The sequence below is a fragment of the Phodopus roborovskii genome, unplaced genomic scaffold, assembly GCF_943737965.1.
Source record: "Phodopus roborovskii unplaced genomic scaffold, PHOROB, whole genome shotgun sequence".
Taxonomy (NCBI): Eukaryota; Metazoa; Chordata; class Mammalia; order Rodentia; family Cricetidae; genus Phodopus; species Phodopus roborovskii.
In genome coordinates this window covers 16,708,220-16,719,084 of record NW_026126525.1, presented here as the reverse complement: position 1 = coordinate 16,719,084, position 10,865 = coordinate 16,708,220, and the positions used below count along the sequence as shown (strand labels likewise).

Genomic DNA, 10,865 nt, shown 5'->3' with positions numbered 1-10,865 from the left:
GTTTGGAATGTTACAATTTGGCGGGATAGCTACAGAGGGGTGGTGGTATGTGGTGGTGGGGGTACTGTGTCCTACAGGCACCTCATGTGTAGAAATAAGGAATGTTGCCAAGTGGCCCACAATGCCATGATGATTTCCCCACTTCCCAAACAAAAAGTATCTGTGACAAAATTTCAACAACATGAAAGTTGAGCGATCACTCAGTAACAACTCAGAGAGAAAAATTTGGTTTATTACTATAAATATATTTCAATGTGTCCAGTGTTATATGTTAGACAAGACTCGATACAAAATCCCAATGAAAACCTTAACATAGCAGTTAACTCATCAGTTATAAAAAGACATAAAGATGTACAGCATAATTCTGGGTTTGCTTTGCTACTACTTTATACTCACAGGTGAGACTACAAGATGTAACTAAATACATATGAAAATGCTAAGGTATTTTAAAGATGTTTACCTGATTATTGGAATATTTTATATAAATATCTTATCACAGAATATACATTCTATTTAACAACAAATTCAAATATTGCACAACAGCATTCTTACTAACACTTTATATCAAATATTTTATGGATGTCTTCTGGTACTTTACATATTTTATGAATGTCTTCTGGTACTTTAGCTTCACATGTTGGGCATTTATATTTTCTTGGAATTAATTTATGCTGACTTGCCATCTTATAGGTACTTAATTATTCTAAATCTGGTTGTAAATGAAATTTTAAATAAAACTAATAAAGATAATATAAGGTACAATTGGAAAATAAATTTATACTCTCATTTTAGACATGGAACTGAGAGTAACCTTAGTAGACTCTTGCCCATTTGCATTTCATTAATGAAAGGGTCAAAAACATCACTTTTAATTCCCATGTATGGAAAGGTCTTTATATGAATTAGTTTCTATAAATCTTCTCCTATATGAGTATAAAAGCACTCATTCACTGCTTCAAAATATGTATCAGCTAAATTGTTTATAAATACAACATTTCAGAGAAAGATTAAATGAATATCTGAAAATGAAAGGGAATGGACATGCTCATTGCCATCCCTATGACCTAGCTTCATGTCTGATGCTTTTGTCATCATTTTGTCAGGATTGACTTAGGCAAACTGCCTAAGTCTAGTCAATGAACCAACAAACTGCCAATGAGGATTTGCTATGAAAAGACAAAAACTAGGGAGGCACCAAAAAAGGGTGTGGAAACGATCAGAGGATGGCTGCTCAGTTATTATTTACTCAACCTCCCAATTACTGTAAGTTGAAAAAAATATGAATTAGGAGATCAGACACTTTATGGGATGGTGAATCTTTGTGGAGTAGACAACATGCTTTGTGTTCATGTTTGGTGGGAAAGAAAGTCTATCCCCTTCTAATTTAAGAAGGTTACCATTCTGTGCTCATTTGCATCTTGAACTAAATGACCATGTTCATGGCAGTGAACAAAGGATATAATTTGCCAGAGGCCATGTGTGACATTCCAGTTTGGATAAGGGATGGCTGTTACATTAGATGTTAGTTTTAGATTTAATCCAGTTCCGATAATGAGTCACTCTGGTGTAGATTCCGGGCTTGTTTTCTTTTCCACAGTCAATTCCCCAACTAACAATTCCAAGAAGATACCAGATATTTCTATCATGTGAAATAACCAGGGGCCCTCCAGAATCACCCTAGAAAAGAGGAAAAACATGTAATCAATGTAAGAAAAAAAAAAAAAAAAAAAAGGATGTCAGAAATGAGAGCTAATTGGCTCCTAGCTATCTAATAAATCTATACCTCGAACTAACATGCTAACTCTTTCATGAATCTTGTTTAACTCCACTAGGTAGAAGTGATGCCTTGTTTTAAATTAGATTTTCAACTGCTCCACTGTTACTAATCAGGAGAAGGGTATTCTGGCATGTTCTGTCAAATGTGCAGTATTTATTACTGAAAGGCTAAGGCAAGTTCCCAGTAAACTCCTTCAGAGACCTAAATCATGAAAATTTCTCAGTTATCTTTTACCTAATGTTTCAAAAAATAATTTAAATTTTATCTTTGAATGACTATCATTTCCAAAAACAAAATCCTGTGATAGTTTATTGCAATTTCTTAAAATGAGGGAAATGGTAGAATCTGGAGGAGGCAGAGGCTCCTGAAGCAACTTTAAGGCTCCTTCCTTACCACATTCCTCCTTCTCTTAGTCTCTTCCAGTGTCTGGTACACCCTGACCTACTGAAGGCAATCCTCCTCAGCTCCTTTTGCTCAGGCCCCCATTGTAATGGAGATCCATGTGTTCTTACTGTACTAATAGCAAAAGGAAGTAAGAGAGTATAAGACAATGAGACAAGAATGCCAGTTCCTGTGTAGAACATGTTTATTCTCTAAGTCATGTGATTGGATTGTATGTTTCATATACATCTTGTTACTCCTTCTCAGGGTGCAATTGAAAAGATACCTTGTATTCTAGAATGTGTAGCTAAACCTTGACTTTCTTCCTATGTTTTAGAAACATGTGCCCTAATGAAATTGTACAAACACTGCATTTTTAAAATTTTTAGTTTCCCTCAGTAATGTCCACAGTAACTCACAAAACATTAAAAACAACTAAATAAACGAATGCATATTTATTACCACTGTATGACAGCCAATGTCAGGTCAATATATATAAAGGCATACAGCTAGTGTCACACAAGCAAAATTATCAGAGCCAATAATAGTTCTTCAAGGAATCACTAAGTTCTTGTGTTCAGTCACAAATGCTATAGATCACATCTTTAACTTGTTAGTTATGTTAGTTCTTCAAATAACCATATTTGGAACTGATAATGTGCTTAAATGCTTAGTGCTTAAAATTAATGTGTTGTAAGTATGGAGAAAATGCTATTTGTGTAATTTGAAAAATGGTCTGTGATGTACTACATTTTTCCAAATAGTGTAATTCTATTTGGGCATATGCTATTTAACTACAAATGTCAGCAAATTTTGTCTTTCTGTGTCTTGAAGTTATTAGGAATGAGATATTCAAAGTTTAGTTGACTGAGCCTTGATTCTGTGGCTTTATGCTTGTTTCCTGCTATCTGAATTACTGGTCTCTAATAAGAGTTGTGATTTGCAACTGAGAAACCTCTGTTCAATATAGTGTTTCATGAGGAGCTATATGTCTATTCACTCTAGTCCCTCTTCACATTTCCTCTTTCCTCCACAAGCTAATTTCTCTGAACTGTGTTAAATGACATTACTCTGTGTTGAATTCTTTCTTTCTTCTTCTTCTTTTTTTTTTTTTTTTTTTTTTTTTGCTTTTTAAAATTTTTTCTCTTTTACATATCCATCCAAGTTCCCTCTTCTTACCTCCCCCTCCCTTTCTTCCTCTCTCCCTCCCATCCCATTCCCCCCTGACTCCATCCTTATTGCAAAGGGTCGTTTGTGTGTGTGTGTGTGTGTGTGTGTGTGTGTGTGTGTGTGTGTGTGTGTGTGTGTATTAGGCTATACTTACCTCACAAGCATCTAGTTTTCCTGTCAAGAATCCAGCACATATCATTCCTGATGATACGGCACCACCATATACATTAACTTGGTTACATATATCATTGCTTATGATCTCTATTTCAACTTCTTGCAGAGAATTGGGGAAAGGACCTGAATATGAAATAATAAATAAATGAAGAATTGTTGGAAGCCTCATTATTATGACAGATCTGTGCTTAAACACCAGTATTAAGGTTGCAGAATTTGAGGCTGGATGGCAGTGTTCAGGATTAGTTTAACTTTGGGGTTTCTTCTATGTGAAGATACTATTTGGCACATTTATTACTATCATTTATTTGGTCCTTGTAAAAACTATTAAAGATAGATATGAGCATTCTAGATTTGTAGTTGAGAAAATTGAAGTTCACCAGGTTAAGAATCATATCATGATTACTCCAGTTGAATAAACACATAAATAATGGCAGTTTCCAAACTCCTACAGCATCACTTCACAAAGGACATAGATGTTTCTAAATTATAAATCATTTAGAAAGAATAGCATTAGCAAGAATCAGGTTTCAGTCTATGGGATCCAACTGCTTCATGAGAAGGATGATGTGTACAATGAAATTGGTGTGGCTTGTTGTTCAAAACAAACATCAGTACAAATAGGAAGATAACACACCCATCATATTTTCTTCACTAACCACATTGATCAATTTGTTTTCATTTATTGTAATACAAAAGTGCCATTTACTTTAATGCAATACTATTTAAGTCATTATGTTTTCATGTTTCCATTTAATGGCTTCAATTAAAAATGCCCTTCATATGAAATTCTATTTCTTTTTATAAAATAATTGACATATTTGGGAACTCGGACTTAGAGGTCTTTGCCTATAAGCTATGGCTGTTATTTTGGTGTTTTTGTGGGTATTGTAACAATGGGAGCAGGTGTGTCTCTGATTCTTTGCTTGCTATTGGTACTCCTTTCCTCCTGTTGGGTTGCCTTGTCTAGCCTCTAATAAAGGCTTTTGCCTTGTCTTATTTTATCTTGATTTGATCTGTTTGCTTGTTAACTCTCAGAAGCCTGCTGTTTTCTGAAGAGAAATAGAGGAGAAACAGATCTGGGAGAAAGGGAGTTGGGGAGGGAGCTAGGAGGAGTGGAGGGAGGAAAAACTGTGGTCAGGAATTATTGAAGGAGAGAAGAATTCACATCTAAAAGTCTGTGTTTGCTGCTTATTGGGTATTATTTAGCATCATATGTCTGAAATTGATATTGTCACCAGCTTCAGAAATACCCAGCTTAGAGGCTCCCATTTAGTATTTAATGTCAGGCAGGAACAGCTATTTGGACTCCTTGGCCAAGGGACAGTCATTTCAGCAGTTTGACCCTCCAGGATCTCATCATGACTAACCAACTCCCTACATATGAAAGATGGGGGAGAAAGGATACGTGAAAAATTATGCTCTGATAAACTCTGTAAAAAAAGTTTTAATAGTACAAAAACAGTCTATAAAATGACTATCTATATATTATTACATTAACCACTATATTAAATATAGTAATAGCTGAAGTTTTCATATTTTTATGTGATTTTCATGGGATTATCTTGATTTATACTTTGTACTTTTGTATGTGGTTGGATATTTCTACGCAGAAGCAGCTTAGGTTTGCATAGTTGGCATCCTTGTTTTTCCTGAGATACTCACCATTTGCTTTCAAGGCTCCCCATCCAGTGACAAACACTTTACTTTTTGGCGAAACTTGAAAGGTAGCATCAGGGAGACACACTCTGCGCAGGTTTTCAGAAAACAGGACGGGGCTGGAGAGCTTAACCACAGCAATATCATCGTCATGTTTGTGGGATGCATAGTTCTCATGAATGATGATGGATGCGATCTTTCTTGTCATCAGTGGATGGCTTAGGGTTGTTCCAAAGCTGACTGTCCACAGTTTTGGGTTTTTGTAACTGAAAGCAAATTAAAGCATCACAGTGGGTTCATTTCTGGTCTAGAGGTACCCAGGCTTCTAGATGGACAGTGGGATATAAATGTGATCAAAGGACAAATTCTTAAAGTTCATAGTTGATTTTAACTTTCCCAGTATGTTGTTTTAAGCTTTCCCAACCTGATAATTTTATTTCTAGCTGATAAGAAACATTCCATTACAAAGTAGGTTTAGTTGCTCTCTTTTAGGATGAGTATGCATTTTGTTATAAAAATATATTATTTGAAGAAACTAAAATATTAAATAAAATTGTATGCACATATTTCTGTAAATACTCATACATATCTATAACCATGAGCAGTTATATATTTTTATTCACAGTTTCACAGAGAAGACATAGAAAAAAGAGACAGAATACACAGAAACACACAAAAGATAAATCTGTAGCCATATTTTATGTTTTTTTCTAATGTTCTCTTTCATTGGGCATTTTACCCAAAATATTTCTCCATTTTATTTGAATTGAACTAAGTTATCATATCTCTTTTTTTCCTCCAACAGTGCCAAATGACAAATCTTGAACAGTCAGCCAGAGAATAAAAACATATAGCCAATGATATTCATGTAGAATATCAGTTGAGAATTATAGGTAGGTTTATAAATAATGGCATTGAAAGAAAACTGCAATATAATTGAGGAAAACTGTTGAGCATACTTGATTTTTCACTGTTGACTTATTTCTGGGTAAAACTGGGATTGCTACAAAAATATATATTCAGTAGGAACTGAAAGCAATCTATTCTTTGCCTTATTGATATTCTTTTCTACTCCTGTCAAGAAGGGGCTGAGATGTTCATGGAAAAGATGAAGAGGAGATAAGAATGATGGAATATGAATGTGAGAAAAGGTGACACTGGGGACCTCAAGGGTGCAACCTAAGGACTCACGTGTCAAAGCAGTGAGCAGAGGTCAGGAGCCACTGTGAGCTAATCAGAGATGCACCACAGAGGTGGATTCCGTCTACCTGAAGGCTGCTTTGCCATGGCCAGGAAGCTTTGTCTGCAGGTTTGCCATCAGCAATTCTTGCAGTGGGTGGATACTCCATCCCCAGGCCACAATCTGCCAACCAGAAGGAAATAGCATGGTTATTTGCACAGTTATAAATGTGTCTGGATGTCTTCAGCAAATAGTTAAGCATGAAAGCATTTAATGATATTTCTTCCCTTTAAAATATTCATTGAAATCAACAGTAAATTCTATGAGGATGATAGCTATTCAAGTTGATTAAGTATACATATCTTGTAATTAAATCATTAATAATTAAAAGTTAGCAGTCATCTTCTTTAGTGTATTTGAAGCAGGTTTTCTTTGACATTAGTTTTTCATATTTTCTGAGTTCTGTTGTGTGTAACATGTTACTCCAGTGATATTTGGCATACAGCACAGATAATTTTCATCCATAATATTTTTTAAAATGATTAAACATTTTACATATTATAGCTAGTGGATTTCATTTCAATCTATTCAAATTTTTAAATTTTAACAAAGTAAGCCAAATAAAAATAAATTAGAAAAATTCAAGGAAGTTGTTAAAGAGGTCAACAGTGAATCTTACTACTCAAATAGAAAATATTATAATAGAATCAATAAAAACCATTCTAGTAGCATTCTCATTGATTAAAGGCAAGCCACATATTGATCTAGAAGTACTATAGATATTTGAGAAATGAGATACATGGAGGGAGAGAAAGGCCAGAGTGTTATAAGTTTGGTCCTTTGATTTAATTACATATCAGTGATATTCTTGGACTCACCGCTGTTTAGAATATTTTCTGCTTGTGCAGCATTAATTTCTGGAAAAAAAATAGATCAAGGTCATTGATCAGTGACATAACTGCTATAATTTAAAGTACAATGCCTACTTGGCATAAAATTGTCAGACTGGGGAAAACTGTACTAATGAGGATAAACATGGATTCCAGGAAGATCCTGGTCTAACTACAAAGTCATTGGCATAGACAGACATTATTTGTCTGAAGGATAAATGTCATACCAATTTGTTGAGGTAGAAGTTAATAATAATAATAATAATAATAATAATAATAATAATAAAGTGTGTAGGGCCATTTTTACATATACCCTACAGCATGTGTAGAAGTCTTTCTGGCCTCACTTGCATGGTGTTATATAGGACAGCCATTCAAACCATTTTCAAAGCCTGGCATCTAGGATTGGACCACACATTTTTTCCCCTATTATATCAAATTCCACCTGCATCCAATGTGTTATCATTTTGATTCAAAATAGAAAATGATCTCCTTCTATGATGAAGCTATATCTCATACAGAGGTGATGGGAGATGTCATTCTGTAAATATGTTTCTCATACTGGTTAATGAATAAAGCACTGTTGGCCAATAGGAAAGCAAGATAGGCGGGACTGGGAGACAAGGAGGATTCGAGGAAGTAGTAGGGAGGAGTCAACATGTAGAGACTGGAGAGAGAGAATGCAGTCCCACTCTCCAGTAAGTTAAGACTACATGAAAACACTTAGATTAATAGAAATGGGTTAATAAAAGACAGAGCTAGCCAATAAGAAACAAGTAACTGGCCAACAGAATTATACCTAATAGAGTCTCTGTTTGTTATTTGGGGCTGGCAGTTGTTGGCCCAGGCCGGCAGGGGAAAAGCTACTCCTAACACAGATGCATGATCCAATAGATATGCTCTTTTTGCCTGATAAAAATATTGCAAAACCAGATCTGGACCAAGATTGACTAGACTCACTTTCCACGTTTTTTCTATAAATGTAAGTAGCTGCATCCCACACTGTTTTTGTGGATTCTGCATCAGTGGATTCAACTAACTCCCAGTCAGAAATATTTGAAAAACGCTGAATCTGACATGTATTTTTCCCCACCATATTTCATAAACAATATAGTATATCAAGTACTTGCATATAATTTATGCTGTATTATGTATTACAAGTTGTCTGCAATTTTATTAATGTACATGGTGAGGACTAGAGGAGTTAGTTAGCATTTCACATAGTATGTCCAAGGCTTTGAGCCCTTGTACAATAACACACACACACACACACACACACACACACACACACACACAAAGTGCATGGGGAGACCTGCATACATTACATTACACATTGTATTACTGTGACAATTTATATAAGTGACTTGATATCAAAATTATTTATTAAAGTAAAAGAACTCTAGAAGTTATAAAGATGACAAAATGGTGAAAGACTTCAGAATTTGAGGAAGGATAAGTTATGGGCTTTATGATCTTTCTTTTCATTTTATTTATGACATGGACTAGGGGCCAGAAAGGTTTGCCAATACTTGGCCATCAATAAATTCAGAGAAAACAATCCCAGGAAATGTCCATTCTTTCTATACAAAGTACTAACAGAGGGGAGGGACAATAGAGAGCTACCCAGACCTCTACTATAAAACTCAAGCCTGGAAGTCCAATTCTGTAGAGACAGCAAAAATCCCTTGGCCATCCCAATCCCCATGTTGTAACCAAAGCACTGATGGACAAACTAAAACATCTGTGGAAACATCTGCAGACACCTGTCTCTACTCACTGGCCTAAGGAGATCCAGATTCACAAACAAAGATGTGACAATACAGGACATTCCAGAGGAGCACATTCTAAGTCTATGGAAAACAGGCAGCAAAACAGAAAAGTGTTGCAACAGTCTACAAGACTGAACTGTCATTGAAATAACAAAAGAAGATAAGAATCTAGACTCCTATGGTAGGCAGGTTGAGTGTGTAATAAATGGGATTAAAAAAGGTTATTTAGGGTCAAGATTCTCCTGGCACAGAGTGTTTAGAATATACACACTCTCATAGGAAATGGAACAAAAGAAAATAGGAAATCTGCATTTTGAATCAGAACACACCCAACCAATGCTAGTTTTGAGGGATTTATAATGCTAGAAATAATTGATCTAGATTTTGAAGAGCTGCTACAATCAATGATAAATTCTTTTATAATAAGCAAAAAATAGAAAATATCAACAAAGCAGAAGAAATAATTTTTTATATTATTGAAAATGATACGAATAAGCAAAAATAGCCAAGATATAAGAACAATAAAAACAGTGAGAACAGACCAACTGGCTTGATGTTATCTCTAGTGCAGATGGATGAGGGGAATAGCATCAGTGAACTAGAGAAGAATAGAAGAATTATTCAGCTTGAAGAGCAGAGTAAAACAACCTGAATGAGCAGCCTCTGGTGTCTATGGGGTATTTTACAGAACACAGCTACTTGCAATTTTCTAGATTTGAGGAAAGTAAATATGGGTCTAAAAAGAGAGTTAAAAAGGCAGTGGTTGAAAATTCTTGAGGATTGTTAAAGACAGAGGATTGTTAAAGTTCAAATAATGAGAAAACTCCAAATAGTATGGAGTTATGAGAACCATCATAATGAAATTGTAATAGAAATAAATACTAAAGAGAAAAGAATGAGTCTGGAATTGTCTTTTAAAAACCCCTTCTGTATCTTGACCACTTCCCTGAATTAGCTTACAGGGTTAAAGGGCAAACATTGGCCTGAGCCCTCCATTTCCCTCCCAGTGCTGAGGTCAGTGTTTGTTTGCTTTACTGAGTACAGCAAACATTTTCTGTACCCAAGGAAGCATAGTCTGTTGGAAAATAAAATGAAACAAGAAACATAAAAATCAAAATATTCCTGAACAAATCTGTGGAGCACAGAAATATATCAGGAAGGATTATTACTACTTCTTTCAAAGGAATGAGAAATGTATATGAAATGCTTTGCTTAGTCAAACAACTGAAGTTATGATAGTTGAGAGATTAGCTATAAGGATAAAAAATTATCTAGGTCTGGACATAGTCTTGTGAAGGATACCAATACCCCATAAAATATAGGGGGTGGATGGGAGTGTGATTAATATAAGGAGGTGGGTGTGGTGATATTAATATAGGGTGTAGGTAGGATTACTATAGAAATGAGGAAGTTGAGTTTCTAATATTTTTCTTAATAGAAGTTCAAAATAAACTTCTATTTCTAAAAGTAGCAATCTGAGTGATGGCTCAATTGGTAAAGTATTTGCTACACATGCATGAGAACTGGAATTTGGCTTCTTAGCATCTTTGTAAAAGTCCAGGCAGGATAGAGTGCTATTGTAACCCAACCCCAGAGTTGGGGAAGCAGAGATAAAGCTTGCTATCCAACTAGTCTACCTGTTAGTGAGCTCTAGATTCAGTGAAAGAGTGAATCTTAAAAAACAAAGTATTTAAGTGTAATTGAGTGAGGAAGAGATTTTATAGTTTTGTCTGTACTCTACAGCTGGCATAGATGCACAGGTATATATATCATTCTTCCCCTGAATCCCACCCCTCAAGTACACATACAAACACCTGTGCACACATACACATACAGGCAAATTTCTAAAATTAAAATTATAAAAC

General features: G+C 35.1%; 1 protein-coding gene across 1 annotated transcript in view; it reads right to left on the bottom strand.

Annotated features, from left to right (window-relative positions):
- Positions 1–727: 727 nt before the first annotated feature.
- Positions 728–10,865, bottom strand: part of LOC127232243 (transmembrane protease serine 11G) — a 38,892-nt gene continuing 28,754 nt past the window's right edge. The window contains exons 6-10 of the mRNA XM_051198262.1: positions 7,220–7,258; positions 6,353–6,524; positions 5,168–5,427; positions 3,483–3,625; positions 728–1,677 (exon numbers count right to left, since the gene is read on the bottom strand). Coding sequence (XP_051054219.1) covers positions 1,516–1,677; positions 3,483–3,625; positions 5,168–5,427; positions 6,353–6,524; positions 7,220–7,258 — 776 coding nt within the window. The 3' untranslated portion in view covers positions 728–1,515. The remainder of the gene's footprint in view (positions 1,678–3,482; positions 3,626–5,167; positions 5,428–6,352; positions 6,525–7,219; positions 7,259–10,865) is intronic.